The 26,508-nt window shown below is 40.7% G+C and overlaps 2 protein-coding genes across 4 annotated transcripts; both read right to left on the reverse strand.

The window, feature by feature from the left end:
- Positions 1-1,307: 1,307 nt before the first annotated feature.
- Positions 1,308-8,659, reverse strand: unm_hu7912 (un-named hu7912). Its single transcript, XM_026320662.1, has 2 exons — positions 8,454-8,659; positions 1,308-5,826 (listed from the first exon to the last, which is right to left on the reverse strand). Exon 2 carries the CDS (start codon positions 5,772-5,774, stop codon positions 2,583-2,585), a length of 3,192 nt encoding a protein of 1,063 aa, XP_026176447.1. The 5' UTR covers positions 5,775-5,826; positions 8,454-8,659; the 3' UTR covers positions 1,308-2,582.
- A 5,556-nt stretch (positions 8,660-14,215) lies between these two features.
- On the reverse strand, positions 14,216-25,074 carry syn1 (synapsin I). 3 transcript variants are annotated; one of them, XM_026322340.1, is made up of 14 exons: positions 24,676-25,074; positions 23,972-24,408; positions 23,097-23,154; positions 21,897-21,988; positions 21,578-21,734; positions 21,374-21,463; positions 20,797-20,859; positions 20,560-20,702; positions 20,326-20,400; positions 20,116-20,218; positions 19,888-20,034; positions 18,972-19,041; positions 18,283-18,826; positions 14,216-17,140 (listed from the first exon to the last, which is right to left on the reverse strand). In XM_026322340.1, the coding sequence occupies exons 2-14, from the start codon at positions 24,283-24,285 to the stop codon at positions 17,113-17,115; spliced, it is 1,884 nt and encodes a 627-aa protein (XP_026178125.1). In that variant the 5' UTR covers positions 24,286-24,408; positions 24,676-25,074; the 3' UTR covers positions 14,216-17,112. The 3 variants fall into 3 exon arrangements, with proteins under 3 accessions (XP_026178125.1, XP_026178124.1, XP_026178126.1); XM_026322339.1 differs by having other exon boundaries at positions 14,216-17,178; XM_026322341.1 differs by lacking the exons at positions 23,097-23,154; positions 23,972-24,408; positions 24,676-25,074 and adding an exon at positions 22,637-22,742 and having other exon boundaries at positions 14,216-17,178.
- Between the last annotated feature and the right edge of the window lie 1,434 nt (positions 25,075-26,508).

Here is a 26,508-nt window from a genome sequence, read left to right on the forward strand (position 1 = left end):
TGGTGGTGAGGGGTTAGTGTACACACTGTAAGACGAGGGACAGAAACGGAAACAGCGAGAGTATGCGGTTATAAGACATTAATTTTAAATGCAAGTAATACCTGCGTTACTCCACTAGGTGGTGGCCTAATAACAGAAGACAGTTTGGGGATGATATGGGCATTTTATTAATATGTTTTCCTAACAGCATGTCTTCATTACAATGTAAACACACATTCTCTTTAAGAATTTATTTTATTAAGGGCTTGAATTATAAGAGTGCGCTCCACACACCTCATCCTGTGATCTTAAAGCTATATTTATTCATCCATTCATTATCTATACCCATCCATCTATCTATCCACCCATCTATCCATCAATCAATCCCCCCATCCATCATCTATACCCAATTATTCCTATTTAGGGTCACAGGGATCAGCTGGAGCCTATCCCAGCTCTCTTTGGGTGAAAGGCAGGGGTACACCCTGGACAGGTCATCAGTCCATCACAGGGCCACATAGAAACAAACAACCACACAAGCTGAAACTATTTCTAGTTTCCAGTCATGATCCCTTGCCTTAAAGATCTTTAAGTATATTTGGTTTTAGGAGCTTAAGATTTTTACTGTACAACATCATGTGTTACACTAATAAAAGCTTTCATGTAAACTATTGCAGTAATGCTGACACTGTCAATAGCTTGACATCAAGAGAAGTAGTGCAAAAGAGCAGCATTTATTCAATACAATTTGAAAGATTACAGGCATTTTTTGCACTTAGTAGAATGACAAATGTTAAATGTTATTCAGAATTAGTATGTAGTGTAAATCGTACATTTCACCATTTTAATAGAAGGGGTTTGTTTGAAAATTCTGGCATGTGCATCATAAAACACTGTGCAATCCTAAACATTCCTGCTGAAGAGCCAAAAGGACAAGTTACTGATATCATGTTGAGCATGTCAGTCCTATTAATGGGAACCTATTATTTTAATTGATTATCAGTTTCCACTTTATTATATTGCGACAGGTAAGACATTTCCAGCGATCCAGACTTTTTGTCTTGTCTGTAGTAATAGACTCAAAGTGAGAAATGATGTTCAATGGGATCCTACTCTGTGATCATCAACTGATGTTATAAGAACAATGTACCAGTTTCTCTGAGTTGTGAAAACTGCTTCTGTAAGTGTATCATTTCTGTATAAATGCCTGATAAAGAGTACTCTGGAAAAGAAATGTAAAGCCACAAGTTCACTTGTTAAATTCCATTTATTATATATTTATATATAGGTTATAAACATCACAAAATAGAAAGTTAAGGAAGGTCTTGCACAAAGATATCGATATAATCAAGTAAAAGAGCAACCCTAGATTAGTCAACAATGGTAATGGAAGCAGGCATATCATCATATCTGGGTTCAGTGCTGCAGCTAGCTAGTTAGGAACATTCTTATGTTATAATTTATGCTTTAGTGCAAACAAGGTGCTCAGGGCTTCATGGAATTATTCAATAATAATAATAAAATAGGATTTTACAATACAGATACAGGTTGCTCTTTTATTGCATATTGTTTAAGAACATTTTGTGGTATTAGTTACAATAAGGTCTTAAGGTCACAATGTTCAAATTATGTGATTTTAATTATATATACCTCTTACATTTTTAAGCATCAAATAGTATCTCATTAACATAGTAAATTTAATTATAAGCAATATCCATATTAAAATACTTCAATATAAATAACATGCTTTGAGCAAAATAATTGTTAATTTACAATGGTAGTTCAAACAACCCAACTCAGGAGCTGTCAAGCCTTTAGGAATAGCTAAACCTATACATTGCTTTGTGTCAAATACCTTTTTTTTTCAGCTGAAGGCCACTTTCAAGCTAAGCAACGTGTACAAGAATGAGATCAAGTCTTATCACAAGATGAAATGAGTTCCAACTAAAATTCTTAATTAATTGGGAGAACAAATAGTTGATCTGATTGTTCTTCATCTATGAAACATTAACTAATATAGGAATAATAAAAAATACCCACACAATTACGGAATCATTAGGAAATAATATGTAAGTACTAATATTATAACCACTGTATCAAGGTAGAACATAACAGTTGTTGGAGAAATCAGTAATGGGTGACTGTTGCAACATGAGACCTGGTTCTGCCTACTGTAATGTGGAGGCAATGAGATTGCACTTAAATAAATATTGTGTGCTTCATACATTGTCTGCAGAAACTGCACAGATCATACATGTTAACATCTTAAACACCTGGATAACTGGATTTGTGCCTAGTCTACATGCAGGGTATTAGCTCTTCTGAGTGTAACAGGACCAAAACAAGCCAGAAACAACATAGGGAAACCTTTAAAATTGTGTGTGCTGTCTGTGTTTGTTTTGTGTGTGTGTGTGTGTCTGTGTGTGTGTGCGTGTATGTGTGTGGCAACAGAGAGAAATAAGAGAGACAGAAAGAGAGATTGGTCACATATATACACATATTCATCCATCCATATCAGTGTTCAATTTCCTAAATCACAATATGTATTTACAGTATGTACATATAGTGTAGTGACATCATTATCATTACTATTTAGTGCTCTACTATATAATGTCATCCAAGAGATGAGGGGTACCCACCCAGTCCAGTGTTCTTGGCTCAGATGCAGCCATGATCATGCACATAAACTGTTTCCCTGTTCTCTTATCTATTGGGTAAATTGTGGTAGGGGTGAACCTTTTGTTGCTCTCCACAAACTCACACAGCTGATTATATATTTTGGGGTACTCGTGCCGAAGGAAGACTCCCCTGGTCCTGAGCTCACGCTGAATATTGACAAAGCACACCTCTCTGGCTTTTCTACCCTCCTCCCCCTCTTTGTCAATGTCTGGTGTGCCTGGAGGTGGAGTGAGGATGAGCGTTTCCATGTCAGTATCTTTCTTGAGTACCTTCTTGTCAGGGCTTGAGGAAGCCAAGGACACCTTTGCATATTTTCGAACTGTTGGTGCTTGGACCCTTGGGGAGGGTCTATTAGGCACTAGTTCACCAACAGCTATGGATACATTCAGAAGGAAACATTCACTGGGGTCGTATTCATTACCTGCCTGCTGCAGTTCCTTGCAGTATTCACCTAGGTTGTCCTTGAAGCCATCCAGCTCTCTGAGAGATAAGTATGTGGGAGACATGAGGAGGCTCTCAAGCCCAACTTGCAGGAAGTTGTCAGCTGTCTCTGGATTAGCAAAACCCAGAAAGAGAACACCTCTTCCTCTGGAGAGGTAACCGGCTTTAGCAATGCGAGAGAAGGCCTTGTGGATCTCTGTATTCTCTCTGCAGAATTTTAGAGTGTGCCGACATACACTGCTGACACGACCATACAGACAAGTCTCTTTATGGGTTTCCCAGTCATCCCTGCGACAGTTTCGTGAGCAGTAAAAGGTGTAGCAACTGTGACATGATTTGAAATACAAGCAGGCATTGAACATGCTCTCAATCCGGTTGCACTTTTTGTTTGCGCATACCATAGTGTCATCTTCGTCTGTGCTGTGGTCTGGAGAACATTCTTCTGCACTCCTCTGTAAAGCATCACACCCACTATCAGGGTCTTTGATCGTGTCAGGACTGGATTTAGAGGACGGGAGTTGTGTGTTTAGACATCCAGAAGACCCTCTGTCTTTGTCATTGTCTTCACTAATTAGCTGTTTCAGCTGGTCTAAAAGGTCTTCACTTGACTTTCTGCTAGTTGGTGGTTTGTAATCGACTACCAAGTCAGCTAGGAGTTCATCCAGTTGCTCTAGACTTTGCTGTAGGGAGAAATTGTTGTGTTTTCTGTCTTTGGTTATGTCTGCTGTGTTAGATGCCTGCTTCTGATGCATTACTCTTGGAGATCGTGTCTTTTCACCATCCAATATATCCCAGCTGACAGAGTGCACATCACGCTGCTTGCTGTTGCCCGCACATATGTCATTGTCTGTTATGGTGATCTCAGGTGTTACAAACCAGTGCCCACTCTTGGCATTTTTCCACGAATTATTTGAGCCCCTCTCTAATGAGTTTTCAGAGAGTGACAATGCAGCATAGCGCCTTGGAGAACTTGAAAGGTTAAGTATAACAGGCTGAGATGTAACATCAGCAGATGCTCCTTGCCTTGCTTGGTAAAACAGGTTCTCATAGCTTCGTCCACGAGGCACTGACTGCTCTCTGTCAAGTTTTGGATATAGGATATTATCCCAGGACTTAGAGTGGTTTTTGACCTCTTGTCCTAGTCTACCTGTCTCCACACAGCTGCTAGTAAACCAAGGGGGTATACTGGGGTCTTGCCTTACTCTTGGTGGTGTGTGCTGAGAGGACTGGTTAGAGTAACCAGATATACTTGAGCGGTACCAGTCATCTGAAAAGGCCTGGGACATACGAGGACGTCGACGGCCCTCTGTATAATAAGGCCTTGATGGAAAGTACTGTTCCTCAGGAGAGCCGAATGGTTTGGAATAAAACAACCTTGAGCTACTCATATGGTATGGATTGAACTGACTGTCCTCTCCATAGTAAGGTCTAGAAGGTGGAGTCTGAGAAAAGTATGACCCTGCCTCACTTGTGGAGTAAGGCCTGCCATATACAGAGTGTACTGGCTCTCTATTGGAAAGGTGGTCTGTGTAATATGACCTGACAGGAAGGGTGTGCACCCATCGAGTCCTTGGATCATATTGACTAGTCATTGTACTACCATGGCTGGTGAGACTGGACCGATCATCCTGAAAGTATGCTCTAGAATAGGGATGGACCGGGTAACGAACAGCATCCTCTGTATAGAAGAACTTGGTCGGTATATTAGGATTAGAGTAAGCTCTCTGTTCTTGACTCAGATATGGTGCTGTTGGTGATGGCATTCTGTGCATATCTAGATGCTGGTAAGAGATGGGAGACATGCTGGTGGTATGGTGGTATCCTTGTCTAAAATCTCCACTGTAGCATTCGCTTGGAGTGGGCGTTGGTGAAGCAACAATCTGCCGTGGTACATACAAACCTCTACTGCTACTGGCCTGTGAGTATCTCTGCCAAAGATGGTCTGTCCTTACATTGGGAACCTGTCTAGATGTGTGCTGCAGTACAGCAGCATCTGGTTTAATGTCCACACGGCATCTGACATGTGGGGTAATGGCTGGTTTATCTGGCTTATCCTCCTCAAAACAGTCTGACACATATAGGGGAGAATGAGGCTGCAGTTTGATAGGATGCACCTCATTCAAAAAAGCCCTATTTGAAGAGTAGGATTCTCTTTGCATTTCAGAAGTCCTCAAAGTGTCTGATGCAGCCTGAGCTGAATCCCTCCCGTTCCTGGCTCCTGTTGGAGACACGGATATGGGCACAGGAGTGAGAGTGGCCTTAATTCTAGGAGTGCTTTTAGATCTTGTTCTCTTTTTAGAATCAGACCATGTAAGATGGCTGGTTTTGTCTTGAGTAGCATGCTGCTGAAGCTGCCTGGTGTTAAACAGATCAGGAGATGAAAAGCGAAGATGCCCTGGTTGATCTAGTCCATTCCACAGCTCTTTGCTTAATGTCTGATGCTCGGCCCTCTTGTAAGGGTACTCCACTGAGGAAGAGAAGGGCTGCGGGTCATCCAGTGACTCAATGAAGTCAAAGCTGCGGCAGTGTCTTTTGTTGATGATTTCTGGTTTGTCAATCATTTTTAAGTCACATTGCTGTGCGGAGTCGAGAGAAATGTGGTCTGTGATGGGATTTATAGCAATGTCCCGATATAGAGTCGATGTCAGTATATCAGGGGGTTGCGTCCGTGTCATCTTAAAGGAACTTCACTGCTTTCCATTCAGTGTGATTCAAGATCAACACAGCCTGTGGAAAAAAATATAATGTTAATGTTGAAAAAAGTAGGGGCAATACATTTCTTATGATATTTTGAAATAATTTTAATACATCTATTTTTTTTTTTTAATCTAACCAAGTTCGTAGAACAAAAAACATCTTGACCTAAAATGACTGGGTACAAATTAAACAGAGGTAGTTGGTCATTTACAAACCAGGTTAATAAAAATTTCATACCATCAGTGACAAAAAACACAATGTATCTGAGCAACTGGGAAACCAGCCATTATTTTAAAATCTTGGGCAAATTTAACATGTTTGAGGAGGCTGTTTGTAAGTAATCTACCTAAAAAAAACAGATAATAGTTATAATTAGATTTAGAGACAGTGTGTGCTAAAATGAGCTGTTCACTTCATTTTGTACTACTAACTAAATGAACTGTACTAAATCAAAGAGAATTAACCAAATACCTTTACCTATTATTTTAACCTATTACTATTACTATTACTATTACTACTATTAATAAAAATTTAATTGTTTGAAAACTATTAATTTGGGTCGTACACAAAAATATCCTATGAGCGGTACTTATAACTATTTCTGATTAAAATGTCATAGTTATTATTGTATTACTGCAGTGGCATGTATTGGGCTAAACCAGGTAACCTATAATCAACTGCAATCGTGAGGTCACAATGTAAATGTTATATTGTGTAAATGTAAATTGTTATAAAAGGTTATAGTAGATTATCATTATTATTTCAAAAATAAAAATAATGCAGCATCAATTCCAGCCATTTGCAACAAAGCATTTCCATTTTTTACCTGATCAACAAATAATATTCAAACAACTGCTCTCAGAATCTACTTTTGGAGCATCTAGAGCATGTGATTAGGCCTTCAGAGCATATTATGGACAAACCAATTCCATTTAAACAATGGATTTTTATGTGTCACACACACATGGGCCTTCTTGTTGGCACTCACCCACAGGCTAACCCTGAGTTACCATCTGTTCGTCATGATGAGAGAGGACTGACCAGCCATCTCCCTGTCATGTCTCCACAACACACCTCAATATCACGCCTGTTCACACAGGATCAAACTCAGCAGACAACAACCTGCACTCTTATTCACTCATTTCCTTGTTTTATTAGAACAGGATTATGTATTTCCAATACAAAATCTACTTGAATGGAAATCAATGAGTAAAAACATTGTAAATGAATACCAAATTGTCTAAATTGTACATACAAAATCAGGTTTTCTCGGTTTAATATATACTGACATTTGTCAAGTAAGTGAATTTCTATATAGCACTATTACACACACACTATTATATTCAAATTATGGTGCAGATGTTTCAGCTTGTGATATTAGCTCAGTATCAGTTTCCTTGGTGAATTTAACCATTCTATAACAGTCTTGTGAGAAAATGCCTTGTAGTTTAAAAGCAAATCATTTTTTCTGATCTTTTCAAATCCTGTAAAAAATGTTTTCCCTTTTTTGTTATGTTATGTTATTTTTATTATGAGCTGTTGCGAATGTAGTCACTAATGCAGGTTAATTGGTGGCTGAATATCATTCCAATCCAATCTGGGACCAATTATGTGTGTAGAAATTCATTATTAATATCCCATTAGTGATTAGGAATATGGAAATAATGATAAGATGGGTACTTTAAACTATATGCCACTAAACTGAAAAGCTACTGAAATCCATCTTTTGTTCAGTTTTTCTTTCCTCTGGGGTTAAACGAATGAGACCAGGTGTCAGAAGGAAACTTTACAGAAGAGATTTGTATATATTGTATAAAAATCAGAATTTATAATATAGGTCAACATTAACAGCACCACTGAGGACTGTAGTCACACAGCTAAGTCCATGTAAAAATAGCTTTTCCTCTGTGGAAATCAACATATCAGGACAAGATGCTTTGGGCACATGCATTCCTTCTCATCCTCTTGGTCTTCAACAGAGGGCCACAAGTAGAAAACCACATGCCACATACTGTCTCCATGGCTACAGCACACAGCAAGGAAACCATGAAAAGCTCCTGGACTTGCACACTGACGACTAAATCTCAGCCAGGAAAAAAATCACCTCTAATCTAACTGAATTGCTGTAATATTCTCTGTGGGACTGACATCCATCGACCGTATCAAAGGTCAGACCGATCAAACTGCTATAATAGTCTATTAATGCGTTGTTTATTTCTGCTGGATGAGGTTATAGCTCTACGTGCGCACTAACATTAAAGGTCCTTCCCTTTATTTGCTAGGACATTTGTAAGTAAAAACAACTTCGAAGACTGTATTCTACGTTTTTTGTAGTCCCCCCCTCCCAGTCAATAACAAGTGTAATGCAGATTAGCCTGGAGCCTCACGACGGGGCCATAACAGGGCGCATTCATCCTTGAAGCCTTACCAAACACTTGCCGTACCGTACTTGGGCAGGCTTTTTATTTTGGTGCTGCGGCACGGTCGGCCCTGCATCGTTCGTGTCTGACCTAATGCCTTTGAGCCCGGAATGACATCACTTACAGAGAAAGAAAACAAACTGCGGGTTCAAATCGGGACAGGGGGCAGAAAGCTGGGGAGGGCGAGTTCGCCTAAGTTTGGAAATGGAAGATTTGGCGAGTGAAGTGCGGCCTTACCGTGTCGCCGGGGAGCCGATCGGAGGCGGTGAACATGGTGAAGAAGCAGCCTGCTGTACGTGAGGCGCAGCTTCAGCCCCGTGGCACCGGCTGTGAGCCTCCCGGAGCCCAGCACTCGTCCTTCATGCCCCCTTACATCTTCGTCTACTTCGCCCGGCGATGCTCTCACACTCGCTTATGTCTTTGCGTGTGCGTGTTTGTGTGTGATGGAGGGAAAGAAGGAGGTGTGCCTCTGGAGGCGTGGTTGTGCGTGTTTTTATGAGGAGGGAGGGGGTTGGGTTGTTGGAGGAGGCCAGGGTAGGTGGGTGTTCAGTCTCAGAGCAGCAATGCGGTCTCTCCGTTCATCTCTCCATATAGAGCTTTATAAGGACACCTGCATGGGCATTTCCGGGGGAGCTGCTGGTTGTTTGGTCATCCTGCAGTGTAAGGTGCTTTGTAATCAAATTTCTCCATCATGACTTACATTATTGTAGAAAGTTTACAGACAGACCAAAAACACTGCCTGCAGAGCTGGGCCTCTCCCACACTGGACTGGTAGCTGCAGGTGTTCCTCCTACAGTGCTGAACATGAATTAGACATGGTGACATGGTGAAAAATCAGTCTTGTGCAAATAATCTGGAAATTGTGCTGGAAGTAGATGAGCAATGCTCCACTTCTTATCTCGGTTGCTATGAGAAAATGCACTTGAGTTCCTCATAGCCCAATGTGACTACAATAAAAGCCTTATTTTGCATAACCAACTATCCAAAACAAAGCCTGAATCTGAAGATGTTTGCTTAAAAATGACTTAAAGTATTTATGATTCTCAAAGTAGTTGTAAATATAGTTTTTGTCTGATTGTTTATTTACAAATCATTACAACCCAGGTGCTACCTGACCTGTAGGACCTAGAGCTGTTCAGACTGATGCCCTCTGCAATGAGAAGGTCCTTTTTTAAAAAATGTGCTCTCTTATTTGTCAATTTTCTTTGTCGTTTGAAATCCTGCAAGATTAAAAATCAGTTATGTTATGCACTTCCTAACCTACCCTGTGCCCCTGTGTCTGCCCCAAAGTCTCACCTCTCCACAGCCTTCTGCATTGTCTGAATTGATGATGGGGACAGCTGGCTGTGAGCCCCAGCCTGGAGAATGTGACTACCGCAGGAAAACTGCTTAGTGAAGCACTCTCATGCCAGATACAAAACCACCACAGATGAACTGTACTGATCAGGCTGAGGCAATGATACTTAGCTTTGACAGACCTCATTTTGTTACAGGAAAGACAGTGTTCAGTGTGTAGATGATGCCCATTTTTTTGTATTATCTGTGTTTTTCCTGAGTGCACAGCAGTTAATCAAGACTCCATCTGTGACATACCACGTGCATGGGATGTGATTCAGAATGACAGTACAGTGGAGCTCACATTGTGTGACATCCAGCATCCCTGAGAGTGGGATCTATCTGAGCGTGTGTGACTCACCCTCTCCAGAACAGTGCTATGGCATCGGTTTGTGTCAGCTGCTGGCTAGCAGGCATAAGTGTCTGTCAGCTGGTTGCTAGCAGGTGTCTTAGGCACCATGTAAGCTCTGTGGAGAGTAAATCAATGATTCTGTGTTGATTAGAGGCCCCTCTGACAGGGATCAATCAGGCTTATACCACCACAAAGTAACAACATTAAAGCAGGGCACTGCCTACAACAAGCTTTCATGCTGCTCTGGCATAGGCTATCAGCCAAAATGAGCCATGAGGAAGAATCTGGACATTCTGCTTTGTTCCTACACTGCTTCGTCTCATGCTGGCACAGAAAAACAACCTTCAGTTCTCCAGCTGTCTGCAATTAACTCTATGTAAGATAAATGACTTTCTACAAACTTTCTTTCTTTCTGCATTCCCATTAGAGGGAATTATGTAAGAGATATAGGGATGCACTGCACACACAGTTAGGCCCCTTCGCTTACGGTCCAGCTTAAAGTCCAACCCAAACCAGCCATTGTGACAGACTAAAGCCATTATCAACTTTGGACTGTATTTTGGACTGTACTGATTAGACAGGGGAAAGAAGGAAAACACATTAGACAGAGATGTTCAGGCAGACACATTTCAAGTCGATGATCATGAGAAACCCCCAGGGAACCTATCGGTGTTATCTGCGGTTCCTGCAGTGGTAAATATTTCATACAGTGAGAAATAGACCCATTAGACATACATCTGAACATGGGTGATTCTTTGAGATCAGGTCCATTTCGTGACCTGTATGAACTATGTACATACTCTGATTCAGTGGGGAGTGGAGTCCGGCAGCGGTGAGTCTGAAGACTCAGTGGGAGATGCACCCAGTCTTCCCTTAATTCCAACTGAAAACTGATTAAGCCCTCATCAAATTAAACCCCTCAATCCTTTCTGTCCAACTTTCTAGCCCCAGACATAATTTACACTTGTGGTGGTCCATATAAGGCACATGACCAGATGTTTTTATAAGGATTTAGAAGCAGTCAAGCCAAGTATTTGGATGCTTTTTTTTTTTGGCTCAACAGGAAACTAAAGAATCTCCATTGGCATAGTTTTGATTCCTGAAGGATCAGACTAAATTATATTCAGCGGATTGTTAGGCTTTTCCAGAGTGAAGTAGAGTTACTGAAGACGCTCTTGCTAGTGTCCACTGGTAGCTGATACTGCATGTTGTAAAAGTGGCAAAGAAGTAGAAGAGATTTCATGATCACTCCCAGATGAAAGCTTAATCAGTTGCTCTGCATTTTAAAGTGGTAGGACAGAATAAAATACAACACAGACAAGGATAGAACAACCACTAAATATAAAGATCCTATGCTTAATTAACAATTATGTTTATTTTGACTGCAGAAAACAGAACATCTCAAGTAAAACTCATAAACAAATTCATGTACAAGCCAAACCATTTGGGAGTGGTATCCATGGTAACTCACACTGAGTAGGAGCAAAAGAGACTGAATTGATTTAAAAGGGAATGAAGTAAAGTGCTGATGGGAGCCTTCCATGGAGCCCATAAAAAATCTACGTCACAAGGATAAGATGAAGCAAGGAGAAAATTGCTTGTAAACCGGCATCAATCTGCAAATGCGCCACAGGAGGGAGGTAGCAGTGCAGCATCATTTTGCCTCTACATTTAGCAGAAACATACACTGCAGATGTCTCTTATGTCCCAAACTATCAATGGGAGAGCGTCACAACTTAAAGTTTGCATAAGGTTTACCATAAGGAGATCCCCTCTGGCAGCCTCACAGTGAAAATAAGACAGGAAGAAAGACCTACACTCATGTGAGCATATTCTAAGATCCTCCTCTCAGTACATGTAGGTCAAAGTAAGAATAGTGCAGATATTATTCACAGCTGCACTGAGCAAACACAAACTGCTCTGTCCCGGTCTCTGGAGTCACAGTAAGACATCCCATGGTGAGGCTTAATTAAATCTTTACTACACACTCCTCTCTCATCCTTCATCATCTGCCATTTTGGCTAAGAAATCAGTCATGTGTGCAAGTTTATTAAAGGGGCAACACATTTGGAAGGACGTGACGGGCTGCTGGTGGGCGCAGTTTCTTTCCTAACGCTCTCGATTATTTGTGGTTGTGTGCTGCCATGATATTGTTATGTAACAACACAGAAACTGAATGTTATATTATATTTGGAGAAAACAGCTCTCACTCAAAGTTTAATCAATTGAGGTCAGCATGAGGTTTTATAAAGCAGGGCTGTTATTAAGGTCCTGCTATTCAAGACTGGACTGACAACACATCTTTTGTGCCTCGCTTAGGAAGAATCAATGAGGTCCTTCTAAATATGGATATCATTCACCCTCCATCCCACAGGAGCACAATGCAAAGCAGTACTGAGTTGTACTAATTGTGCAAAGCTGTAGGCTACGTATAATAGCTGTAACAGCCACTGCTTCCCACTCAGCCACTACTGTCTACTGAATAAAATAACTGAATTGTGAACATTAGCTTTTCTTTTTCCTTCAGAAAAACTCTTATTTCCATGGGTAGAAGTTTTCCCTTTCAGATCCGGCCTAATTCGTATATTCACGCATGAAAATAATGCGCAGATCAGTTTTGACACCGGCTTTAATTTGTGATTTAATAGTGTCTAAATGTATGTAATTATGCTTTTCAAGTGCCAGTTGCATCCATCCAGATGCACCTGTGCTCACAGCTTCTCTGGGCTGTTTAAATGGGTCGGCTCTAGAAATATCCTGGCTCAGAGAAGAAGTCGTGAGTGCCCCTCCCCTTTTAGCTTCTCTCAGTCCATAACAGAACAAGGCTATTGCTGGAAATACACTTGAATCTTTTATTTATGATGTGCAAAGTCATGAAAGTTGTATCAGAATGATTGCACAACATGTCTGTATGATGGTGGTGGCTGAAAAATCACAATTTTGTTGTTTTCTCCTGACTGGCTACAGTGATTAACAGCTTATTGTCTTCCATCAAGATACTAAAGTAATTTCTGTGCTGTGTGTGAATTATGCTGACAAATATTAGATGCCAAAAGGTAGAATGTCATTGAATATGAATCTGATATGTCCTGATGAGATGAGCTTCTTCTTAACTGCTAACCAAACCAAGATCTGTTAGGAGAGAACAGCGTGGCCTGCCGGGCTGCTAGCTAAGCAATGCAAGACACAGGCAGACACATCTTCAAACACCACACTGACCTTTCCTGAGCGAGCAGCTATATAACATCCTGCCTGCAAATTGGATTTTGCACACCAGACACTTTTGTCTGCAATGAAAACTTTCCAGGGAAAAGGGATTTGATTCATTTGGTGATTAAAACTGAACCCTCTCCTGCTGCATAGAACCTGCCAGCCAAAATATTTAGACAGAGCGAGTCATTTTATGGATGACGGGACGTAAAATGTCTCAGTTATAATGTATGCGTTTCAGCTGGAGCTACAGTCATTGATTTGTACTTAAGCACAGTTACTCTTTTGTGTGTAATAATATCGACCTCTCTCAGCTGCAGCTGCTGCATTCAGCTCAGATGAAAGTCCAAAAGATTCAGGAGCTGTGAGGGGAAAAACATAGTCTAAATTGTGATGGGTGGTAATCAGGGAACCACTTGTTCACATGTGCCAGATTAGTTTTGACTGTCGTAAGATCCTCAGTCTGTCTCTGCAGCATTACCTTCAAGATAACTTAGATTATAATGTAATCATTTCATAATGTAATTTATTATGTAATCACAAGGAGGACATGCAAACTCCACACAGAAAGGCCCCTGCTGGGTTTCAAACCAGGAACTTTCTTGCTGTGAGGCAATATTGCTAACCACTCATCCACCATACTGCCCTTACAAAGATCCTTAAATAAAAATTTCTAAGCCCCTTCAGTTTTGATTAATACGTCTGTATTCACATGGTCTAAGTCTCTTGGGACAAAGGCATTTGCCAACACGATATAGTGCAGATCCAATCAAACAAACACACAATTCCCTGCAAACGTAACTAGCATGAAATGAATTATATAACCTTGCTTAGTATTGTGCAGAATTGAAGGATGTAGTTGTCGGTTTGTGGGCCCACACCACCTTGTGGTCACATTGGTATGACTACTATTACAGCTACTTTGCACACTTTACAGTTTGCAGCATGCATTCAGGCATGGTTAAGTAAAACTTCAGCCTAGAGACTCTGTGTTACTGTGTGATATTCAGTCAACAATGCACAATAGAACATCGCTGATCATAGACTTTATTAGACATCTGCATGTTTTAATAACATACTAATTTTCACATAATATAGCTACATTGCATAAAACATCAATTTTTTTTTACACTTAATTCAATAATCCACTATGATTTACATAATGCAGTATCTCATTTTTTAATTAACAAAAACCTCAGCTTTTTGATTTTTGCACTCACATTTATGATTTTTAAATCTGGCAGGCATCAACTGACAATCAGTTCAATCTTTCACAATGATTATACGATGCATTTAGAAACCAAGAAACGCTGTAACAAAGAAAACAATGTACATTCACAGTCAAATATATCCACCATAAATAATGTCAACCTTTAAAAAACAAAATCAGTAAATATCAAAAACATAAGTGCATAAAACCACTTTGCATTGCTGTAACAGTTCATCTTGTCAGTCTCAGGAGGTGCCATGGCGAATGGTATGTCTTAATGTGGCCAAGAGGCCCCTGAGTGACAGAATGACATTTTTCAGATCCATGCCATTATGATGGCTCATTTTCATAAATTACACACTCAGTGTAACAACTACACAAGGCTGCTCTTATTTCCTGGCAGTAGGCTGTGCCACGATAAAATTGACAATCACATACTGACACTGAGTCACTGTAAAATTTAAAAATGAAGGCCTGGATCACTAATGCATAAAGTTACAAGCCCCAGATAGTCTTGCCTCATAAAAAAATAAACATGTACACAATAATTAAACCAAAAAGGCACACACAAAAAATTATAAAACTAAAAAGAGACACAATTTTAAAAGCACAATTAGCAGCAGGGGATAAAGGTGATGATCTGCATCACTCAGAGCTCTGTACAGCACATCTATTTGGTTTGACCAGTTACACAACATTCAAACGTATATGCACCATTGAGCACAAGGGGTCACTGTGGCTACACAAATAGACTGATAAACACAGGCAGCATGGAGAATCTGCAGGGGAACCAAGACTCCTTTATACTTTTCATCACTGGGTCTTACTAAAAAGCATGATATTGCCATACTATGTCAACATTTGAATGGAAAGCACTCCTTGTGGAAGACATTTTTAGTGCCTGGAAACAGAATCGTGTTCCAATTTCAGAGTATTGAGCAAAGAAAGGGCTCTCTGACTGAAGGAGGGGTGGCAGGATGTGCTAAACCTACTGCAGAGGCACATCACACAGTTGACATTCCTATTTCTTTACATTATTTTTCATTCTTTATTGTATAGATGAACCACATACACAGAATGTAACATTCCTTGGCTGAGTATGCTTTGGAGTATGGCCTCCTCTTATAGACTATGGACCCATTGAAAACAGAGAGGCATATATTGAAGCAGAAATTCTGCTGCAACTAATGAAACAGAGTCAGAGTTGGAATTATTTAAGTGCAAAATCACAATGCACTAACTGCTAAATCCTAAAGTCACCCTGACATAATCTGTTAACTTAATGAACAGCCAGTCACTTCAATTTCTGGTTTACAGTCCTATGTTTATCTCATTCCTTGGAAATTAATGTGACGTGAAATGAAATAGTAAATAATCTAATTTTCACTAACTGTACCTGAACAGTTGCCAAAGCTGCCTATGCAGAATCCTACTGTACCGCATCTGTCACAGCCATAGCAGCAACTCAGAGTAGGAACAGTGAGTTGCTGCTATGTTGAGTGGCAGATGAATAAACCTGAAAATAGACTTCATACATCAGTCCGTGTCACTGTATTCAAGTATAATTTTTGCAGTATACTCTGTGTGCAAATGCATTGGAAATAATAAAAACATTCCACCTCATTAATATGCATGCTTTTCCTTCATTATTTGTAAACAACACCAAATAACATGGTAATGGAAGACCCTCACCCACATACAAGTGTCACAATCAACTGGACATCCCTGAGACAGCTCCATTTGATCTGACTTTCTTGTCTGTGGAAGGCATGCTTTAAAGGAGAGTTTTTGGGCTTTTGAGCGACTAAAACAAAAAGTGGCAACATACTCACAACATCCACTAGGCTACTATACTAAATAACTACGTGTGACGACACAGTTACAAGCGCCAATGTCAGGGGTTGGAAAATGCACCCATTGCCTCCAGTTGACATGCAGCTAAGACATCACCATGAGAGGTCAACAACTCAAACTGATCTAGCATTAGCTAACACTGGACATAATATGTATGCAGCTGAGTTAGGGACTGTACAAAAATTATGAGGGGAACAGGAAGTCAGACAAGGGGGAGGGTATTGCATTTTTTTAAACTTTGTGTGATAAGGAATGGGCCTTTTAATTTTTTCTTACCCCATGTGTATATTTCCTATTTTATATTTGTAAGATTAATTACATAAAAAAAGAGCTCAATAGTCACATCAAAGAAATGGTTTTCATGTGTGCCATAGACTGGCTATTGCTAGTGCCTGCCATAAGTATATTGTTTTGAAATATTGGACGGCCTTGTCTTTTATTTTTAAGATTAATCATATAAGATTCAACAGTCCTCCCCATACAGATAATTTCCATCTAGTCCCTTAATTCATTTGGTTGGTTGTGTGCTCATGCATATACAGGCCTTTGTGTGGCGGGAGCAAGCATGTATGATCCGTCTGTGTGACACAATGAGTAGATGACAAGCTTGAGGTGAGGCAAGGAATGTTCTAGACATCAGTGGCTAAATTTACTGTATTCTACTTTTTCTTCATTTTATAAGATTTTAACTATTTAGGCAGTGGGTGTCAAGTGTGTACATTTATATCAGGGTCAAAGTACATGAATTGAAGACGGCATCCTGTTGGTCCTTGTTTGTTGGGAGGGGGAGAAGAAGAAATCTGTCCTTCAGTTTGCCTGTCCATCTTTCTGTCAGTAGGAGGAGGTGTGGAGGGCTTAGGCCGTCTCAGTCTGAGAAGAGACTGGCAAAAGATTTGCGTAGATTGCGTATGGTTTCAGCCTTCACCTCATCCTGGCTAAGGCTGGCTCGTGGCGCTGGGGTTTCTGGAATGTTGAAGGTATTGGTAAGAGACTGGGATTTGCTATAAAGGGAGGAAAATGGCAATAGAGGAGAGGGAAAGGCTATTAAAGTCATGCAGCAAACCCATGGAATGAAAACACTGGAGCATGGCAAGAAAGAGAGCGACAGGAGAGAAAAGGCTCAGTAGAAGATGAGAAAAGTGCACCCCTCCTCTATGGTCATTCACTATTGCCATATCATTTCAAGTTCACTTTGATATGACATGAATAATGAATGACTTTCCTGGATGCAGAGTGATGCATGTTATATCAGGGATTGATGACAAGTATTTTATGTGTCTCTTTCAAGAGGACATAAAGGAACCTGATCAATATCATTCAAAGTCATGTGTCATTTATCCATGAAAAACACCAGCTGGAAAATGTACAGACATTGACGGTAGAATCGAATATACAGATTCTTTTTGGCAGCAAAAGCCTCCGACCAAATTTCTTGACAGCTTGTTAATCAAAATTAGTCATATGAGTTCTCAGTAGTAACAGTGAGTTTTTGATTTTTTTCTTTATCTTTATTAAAAAAATATATCTTCCAGCAACTGTACGTGGTATTGTTTATCTGAATGCTTATATACAATGATAAAGAACATATTGATAGAAAATTGGGAATTTGTTTTAATCTAATTCATTTGCATTCTCACTACATGAGAATCAGAAAAAAAGATCAGATGGAATTATTTCACATGATTAGACACTAATACTGCATATATGAATTGGTTTAGATATATCTTACTGTTATTTACATTTACATGTCTGTCCATGCCTGGATAGTAGTATATGGATTTAAAATTAGGAGTTAGAGAATTTGATCACCCATATCCAAGTCATAGCTTTATTATGTTTTTGAACTCCAAGTCCCCGTCTGCTTGGTGTTGTTTTAATGTGCCAGTCTCTCTAGACAATCTGAAATGTTATGTTTTGTGAAACTGCTGTAAGACTGAAAAACGTAAAAAAAAAAATATCAATAGATCATGCACATTCAGGTGGATCATTTGTCAATAAAGAACATGAATACATTTTTCATGTTGCATGCATATTTCAGTGCAGGCAAGAAAGGAAGGTTCTTTTCAGTTCTTTATTTAAAAAAATGAAAATGTACAGTTACTTACTTTAGTTGTGGAGAGCCGCCCCCAGCCGCGTTATCCTGACTGGGCTTCTGTGGTGGCTGAGGCTTCTGCTGCAGCGGGGGTCGTCCTCCTGGGCCCCCCTGGCCTTGAGCAGCAGGTCGAGGCTGCTGGGTGGTGGGTGCTCCAGGACGACCTTGCTGGCTGGAAGCCCTTTGCTGCTGTGGTCCCCCCTGTGACTGCTGCCTAGGGGGCTGCGTAGGCCTTTGCTGCTGGGGTTGGCCCCCTGGAGGTTTCTGACCAGGGCCTCCTGCAGAGGATTTTTGCTGCTGGGGCACAGACTGCTGTCTTTGAGCTTGCGGGGAACCTCCCTGACTTCGTTGAGGAGAACCCTGACCAGAAGGAGCTTTCTGGGCTTGAGGAGCGCCCTGACCTTGTGCCCATGACTGGGCTGCAGGTCCTTGGTTAGCCTTAGCCTGTGCACTGGGGTCACTTGTAGCAGGGCTGGCAGCAGATTGCTGGGCCTGTGCAGGAGGCTGGCCTTGAGGCTGTGGGCGCTGCTGGAATGGGGGACTTTGCTGAGGGCCACCTGAAGGAGGAAAACAAAAGCAGCGATCAGATATTATTTTAATGTCCTTGTCTGGTCTAGAAAAGAAACTAAGAAAATGTATTTTTAAATAAAAACAAATGATAGGCCTGTGATTTAACAAAGTTTTTTGTAGTCAAGTCCTTACCCTGAGGCGAGGGGCGTTGTTGAGCCTGTGGTACTTTGGTCTGTGAGACAGGCTGAGGAGATACAGCTTTCTAAGAAACACACAGGAATACATTATGTGAAATAAACGATTTAAAGGCAAATGTGCAGTAAAAGTAAATGAAATAAAAAGTTCACTTTAATGACATCCATCCATCCATCATCTATACCCACTTATTCCTAACCAGGGTCACAGGGATCAGCTGGAGCCTATCCCAGCTCTCTTTGGGTGAAAGGCAGGGGTACACCCTGGACAGGTCACCAGTCCATCACAGGGCCACATAGAGACAAACAACCTCACACACTCACACTCACTCCTATGGGCAATTTAGAGTCACCAATCAACCTGACATACATGTTTTTGGACTGTGGGAGGAAACCAGAGTACCTGGAGAAAACCCACACAAGCACAGGGAGAACATGCAAACTCCACACAGAAAGGCCGGGTTGCAAACCCACGACCTTCTTGCTGTGAGGCAATGGTGCTAACTACTCATCTACCATGGAACATCTAATATCAAAAAAATGTTTGTATGTCAACTTTGCAGAGACATCTTTAACTTTAAAAAGTATTGGTCACAACTAGGCAAAAACTTGTAAAACACTGCTGGAGTACTATATGATGCCAGTACTGGAAGTTTGACTTCTAACCCCACTGCTACATTGTCATTTCCACCACCTGAATGCAAACTATTGTAAGACTGATGTCTGTTCAGTACTGGTCCATTCAGAGACATCTATTTTCAGATATTACCCTTACTTTTCATGGCTATGAGTCAGGGTGCTAAAAATACTGGTTTGACTTTGGAACTGTTTCTATTCTTTGAATCAATCATATTTAAAGAAACTGAATTTCAGAACAGCTGCCTAGAGTTGGTAATGTTAGCAAGATTAAGCACCTGTGCCGGCTGTCCTGCAGGACGGACTGTGGAAGAGCTTGAAGTACGTGGAACAGTCTGGTTCATCTGAGAAACCACCAGGTCTGCAATTTGAACACGATCCTCATCCTGCTGGTCCCCAATCAGTGGCATTGAACAGTCATCAACCTAAAAAAACACAATAAGAAATAAGTAATGGATTTTCACATACAAATATTCCCTTGATTATATTCCAGTGCCTTCTCGTACCTCTATAATGTAGTCCTTGCCATCTTTACCATGTAGAGCTTCCACAGCACAGATGTCTAACCCTCCAAAAATGTCAGCACAGAAGTCCACCCACATTTTGTATCTGTAATGACAAAGTCGACCAGAGCTAAATGAGTCTTCTTTTTCTTTCGTACAGTGAGAAATTACGTGATTTACCATTTCATCTCATATACAAAAATGTGCACTTACTTGTCTGACATGGCCACCTGCTCAAGCATAGATGAGCCAGTGTTGGTTTTCCAGTTGCCAGAAATTGACGTTCTCCTATTAATTAGAATAAAAATTCAGCTTACGTGTTTTAACTTTTTATTTATAGTACATTGACATGCCCTGTGTTGGTTTTGTTGGCACAGGTTTTTGTAATTGTATTTGCTGGACCTAAACTCTAAGAACTGAAGAGAGTAGGATGCTAGTTTCACTCACATGTAAGCCTTGTAATTGCTACCAATCTTCTGGATGCGGACGTCGTACTTTGCATCAATAAAAGGTTCAGATGTGGCATATGTCTTGGTCAGTGCCACAACACTTGCAATATCTTGAAAATCATACTGATTGTCCACTTTCACCTGGAGTCCAAATATAAAAACGATAACATATATTGGTCCCAGAAATATGGCGATCAGGCTCGGCTGAATAAATATGTGATCTTTCCAGCACTACCTTTCCCATTCCTGAGTGAGCATGGCCCATTTTTACCACTACAGGGAATCGAGGGGAAGTAATCTGCAACAAGAGCATTAACACATACTCAGTTTTCTCATAAGTTAACTTCATCATAGTACCTTATTGATTAGAACATCAATTTTAATCTATTTCAGTCAAACTGAGGGGACACATACAGTAGCGCTGGTCATCTATCTCTGCAAGAAATACTTATTCATATCGATGTCTTGAAAGCCAGCACAGTGCACTCAGCCAGTGACTGCAGGGGTGGAGATGACTGCTCTGCAGCAATACTTGGCACACAAATAATCAAAAACTCAGCCGCTCCCCCCAGAAAAAAAAAAAAAAAGACAAGCCACTCTCCAGAAAATGAGATTGGCCTCAGCTGCTACATTACAATGAATATTGACATGGAAGTAAATTGCCTTTCTAACATGTGACCCATGCAGAGCGCTGACCTGTCTGTGTTTCTGTGTGTGTGTCTCTTTAATGGCTGTATACCATGAACACATACCCATCAGCACTAGTGGAAAGGGGGAGGAGAGAGAAGAGGAGAGCAGATGGTAGAACTCACCATTTCCTTGTGGTTTGGGTAATAAACCTGCTCAATCAGTGGGAACTCTTCTGGGCCCAGCTCTTTGTGGAGTCTAGACATCTGAGCAAACTGAAACAGATACCAAAGTTTAGGATTTACCTTTATGTTTGTCATGGACCTTAATCCTACAGGGGACATGGTTTCAAATGAACAAATAACGGTAATTGATTCTATAACACTTACCACCCAAGGTTTGTCACAGAAATTATACACAGAGTGCAAAGAGTTCACACTTGGCACTCCAGCATATTGGAGTCCAATCACTATGTTCCTGTGGTCTCCATTCTTGTCCATGCTGAAGGCATGCTGTCTGATCAGCACAAAGTCTGGCTTAAAGGATCTAAATAACAGGACATTAGCAACATATTAAACTGTGCTGCACAACAAGCTAATTCATTACTAGGCAGATAGAGGGACAGGATTTCAACATAAATTGTGTTTCATGAACAGCAACTGCAAATGAGCAGATAAACTTTAAAGCTTTAATGTTTTACATACTTACTTAGTAACCTTATGTCCATTCCTGATTGCATCAATGTCCACATTATAGCTCCCTGTGGCATTTGCCACCATGTTGATTTCAGAGAATTCAGCCTAAAAGGACAATATCAAGGTAAATCCCCAATAACACATAATGCCACAGAACTCACTGTGAATAGATCCTTACATCAGCCAGAATCAACAGCACACAGGGTTATAAGATAGCAGACTATCTGAGGTGTGTTCCTCTTATTAAACAGCTACAAGAGAAATGCCAAATGCTAGTCCAACATGATGTAGAGGGAGAAATTAGGAAGAGATGAAAATGTACAAGGCAGGAGGAAAGAAAAGGAATTTCATGGCATTATTTAGTGGATTACTGACACATATCATAAATAATCAATGAAAACACATTACTGTTCACTCAAAACAATTATTAGACAATAACTGATTTATCTCTGTGATTACAATTAAATAAATGATTCTGTGGAAGCATCTGCCAAACAAAATATGTTTCCCTTAACCAGCTGTACAGACAGAGCACATCAGTGTCAGGAATGAATACAGCAGTCCTCTCTATTATCAATACTCACTCATTAGTACACTGGTCTCTAAAACATTTATCACTCTAAGTGCTCTCTATAAACACAGCACTGGATGATTCATTTATTTATTGAAGAAATCATGAATCACTTTATACTACTATCACTGATCAGTGCCACTAAAATGCAGCTAGAAAAATTACCTAACAAAATGACTCACCACATGACTTAGACCTGGCATTGCCCCAGAAATTAGAGGTATGAAACTAAAATAGGAGCAAAGTGAAGACAAAGGATGTATAATATGGGTAGGAGTATAAGTTATAGCTGCTTATACTTTTAGAGAGAATAATGAGCTGCAATAAATCCTGTCCTACGATACCGCCACGGGGAATGATCTACAGGGAAAAGTAAACCATATGCCATGTTTATTTAATTCCTCAGGTCTTGACATAAATAGCTCTAGACATTGTTATCCACCAACAAAATACCAAATAAATACAAAATAACGCATAATGAAAGAATGATGCAACACCCCTTCAACTGAAGTTCAGTTTCTGGTCATAGGGCTCAGTAAAGCTGGACACACACTCACACACACACACACAAATACACAATTTTTCTGTCCCACTTGAGGGTAGTGAAGGAAAACACCAGCACAGAATAAAGCAAAAACCTACCTGTTCTACCTTGATGTCAAATTCACCGTGGACCTTTCTTCCTCTGAACACCTTCACCCTGAGTGTGAAACAAGGAATTCACAAAACATGCACATTTCTGCAGCGACTGACAGCTGACATTTCCTCCAGCATTTCAAAATTCTATCTATTCCTGACCAATGAAAATATGATCTCACATACCTGAAATATGCTGACGCCTAAGGAACAAAATCCTATTTTCCACAGGCAGTGCACCCTGTTTGTGGCAGTAGGCTATGCTGAGACTGCTGGCAGTGCATACAGCTAAATTAAATGGCCTATGTATCATTATTTTAATCTACCTGGTGCATTAACACATATGAATAGGGAATGAGGACATAAATACTGGTCTTTGAGTCGCACATCCATTAAAGTGGGAGCTCCATATAGGCTACATGGGCACTGATGTGATGGTGCACAGATCACCAGGGTGTCATTTTAGAGTTTATCACTTTTAATGCAAAGCTGTAATACCCATACATAATGTGGTTTGGGGGAAGATTCTGAAAGTATCCTGCATCATCATGGTGGTACTGGCACATACCCAGTGCACCGGCATCTTTTTAAGCATTTCAGTAACAAATTGCAGGATGAATCCGTGTCAAGCAGCTGATCGTCAGAACTGAAAATGGCTTCTCTGCCTTCTGTCTGTTGTGCCTTGGCACCATTTGCGCACCAATACACCTGCAGTTTTTTTTTTTTTCTGATCTGAGCAAGAAGCCCACGGGCTGTTACACGTGATGTATCTCACAGCACTGGATGAATCATATGACCTTCTACATGTCACTGCAACCCACTGTCTGGCACATATTTCTGTCTAGACCGGGCAGCGAACTGGCAATGCGCACTGCTCTCACCAGTCGGTCTGCTGGTCATCGATAACCAGGAGGATCTTGGCACTGCTGGAGACTCCTGCCCGGTCCGCTGCCTCAGATAAGGTTGCAGCAGCAGCAGCGGTGGTCTGTTTGACAGCATTGGATATGGATGAGAAGAAGCCAGAGCCTCCACCTCCAGACTGCTGCTGGCTGGTGGACTGGCGCCTCTCCGACGGCCCGGGCGACACTGCGGGGCTTTGCTGCGGCGGCTCGGGGCGTTGGAGATCGGTCATGTAGCCATTGGGCAGGTTGGACATGAAATTGCTGTCCGACAGTCGTCGACGTAGGTAGTTCATGATGAAGACGTATTTAAATGACGGAGAGAGGTGTCCAAATATCTGACTTACAACTTGGTGAGCAGTGAGACCAAGGATTGACTAGACTACTTTCCCATGTGCAGAAACAGGAACCTATGTTACCTACAGAGAAACAAGTGTTGCGTTATTAAACAGGGTTTGAATATGTGGCGAGAGTAGTAAAGACATCGTGACTGTGTAGCTTCGGTAAGGTAAAGGAAACCATAGCAGACTATGACCAGCTGCACAAGCAGCCTGCTCTACACTATTTAGCCTATTTGAATGAAATAACACATGATATTTGACTGGTTTAGTTAATAAACCACCTCATCGACGCAAGCGCTGTAGCAATCTGTAGTAAGAGCCGTAACAAGCCGTGATGAAGCCTACCTGGGAGTGTGTCCTCACTGATCCGCCCCTGAACGATGAGCTGATGTCTCTTGAGAAGTGTTTGTCACAGGAAAGCTGTCAAATAGCTGACTCTCATGTCCTCAGTGCAGGCAGGCAGGCCGTGCATCGGGCTTCAACCTGTGCAGTAAAAGCCACAGTCCTTCCTGCATCACCGCCGCTCACACTGTCCTTCCCCTCAGAGCCCCAGTTTTTTCCGTCTGCCCTGCGTCACTCCCAGTCATCCTGAGGGAGCACAGCCTGCAAGCTTGGCCCAGCGTCAAGTTAGGGGGTGTGCGGAGCAGGACTTCCTGGTGTCGCTTTCAAAATAAACGCGTGTTAATCAGGATGTTACTGGAATAGTGTTATTCTTTTAGATTTTACAGGCTGACATTTAACAGTACAATTTTAACACATACTTAACATGAATTAACACATACTATTTCAAAATATAGAGACATGTAATTTTATTTTTGCCGATTAAAGTTATTTTATTAGCCTAGATTTTATGAATGTAAAACGATCTTGCTGTTCACATTTGTTGAAATCAATATATTTTTTTTTATTAACTGTTTAAATCATGCATCACTTGAAAACATTTACCAGCTCCTATAATATGAGGATTTCATGTGTAATGTCATGTTAAAGACTTTTTTAGGTTTTGGTTGGACGAAGACAATTTGAATATGCCACTTTTGGGAAACATCTTACAATTGATAAATAATGAACTGATTGACCAAAATGAAAACCAGTCAGTCTGTGAAATTCCTTGTTGGTTCATGTCTTTGAAGCTGTTTAAGGCCATGGTGTTAGACTTCCTGTTGAGTTTCTCTAACTTGACGCAGCTCTGTGTTGGGATATCTGAGTGGTGCTGATGAGAGCAGCGAGGGCGTTGCTCTCTGGCAGACATGAGGCTGCTGTGGACACCACGCGGTGCATATGGGTGTTGATGTGATATGACCTCCTGTTGTGACCAATAAAACAGCAGTAGCACAGTCATTAAACAGTTTTTTCTTTATCTCAGGCTGCTGACATGATGTGTCATTTTTTATTTTGAGCATCAATACAAATTGTAAGACATACGCCACCTGTTGGTGATACCCAGAGCCAGGGATCAAAAACAGACCCCTGGGAGTCCTAAGCTCTACTATGGAAACTGCACTGTATAAGATACACTTTGCTGAGTGTACCTGAATCATAACAGCCTGGCAGAGGTAGGAAGTATTTAAGCTGGAAATAAAAAAAACTATTTTATTCTGTAAGAATGATGAAGAAGATATTTGTGTTTAAAATAATGACCTGTCCTGCACAAGTTAATAAGTGTGACTTTAAAATATTGTATATATCTGCTTTTATATCAGATTGTTCCTGCAGGCTATTGGTCTATCAGTTTATAATTTGATTTATCAATAGGTTGGTTCACTACTTGTCACAGTTGAATTCCTACGATTTCAGGAACGTGTTTCTTCATTTGAACACACCTCAGTAGTAACTGTTTTGCATATAAAGAGAGAGTTGAGAACACCTCTCCTCAAAGAGCAGCAAAAATGTGTTTGTGCCGAGTTACATTTGAAATGACCAGTCTTATATCTTTGTTTGCCATACGATAAGCAGTATCCATATCTAGTTTTGTCCTCCCAGTGACATTGGCTAATGCCTGGTAGTTCTGATTTTGTTTTAGAAAAATATCAGATGTATTTTTTTATTTTCAGTGTGTTTTATTAAGTTTCATTATTTGAGGCAGTGTAAAGACTTAAGATCTTAAATACACTGAAACAAGTGCAGTTTCTCATATGGTAGTATTGCAGTATCTTGAGGCGTGGACAGTTTATTTCC

This window comes from Mastacembelus armatus, chromosome 9 (assembly GCF_900324485.2).
Source record: "Mastacembelus armatus chromosome 9, fMasArm1.2, whole genome shotgun sequence".
Classification (NCBI taxonomy): domain Eukaryota; kingdom Metazoa; phylum Chordata; class Actinopteri; order Synbranchiformes; family Mastacembelidae; genus Mastacembelus; species Mastacembelus armatus.

Excerpts from the sequence above, each read along its gene's own strand:
- unm_hu7912 (XM_026320662.1), bottom strand. The coding sequence starts at position 5,774 with ATGACACGGACGCAACCCCCTGATATACTGACATCGACTCTATATCGG.
- syn1 (XM_026322339.1), bottom strand. The coding sequence starts at position 24,285 with ATGAACTACCTACGTCGACGACTGTCGGACAGCAATTTCATGTCCAAC. Across the intron at positions 23,155-23,971 it reads GATGACCAGCAGACCGACTG|GGTGAAGGTGTTCAGAGGAA; the intron begins GTGAGAGCAGTG and ends TTTCACACTCAG. Across the intron at positions 17,179-18,282 it reads GGCGGCTCTCCACAACTAAA|CAAATCCCAGTCTCTTACCA; the intron begins GTAAGTAACTGT and ends CTCCCTTTATAG.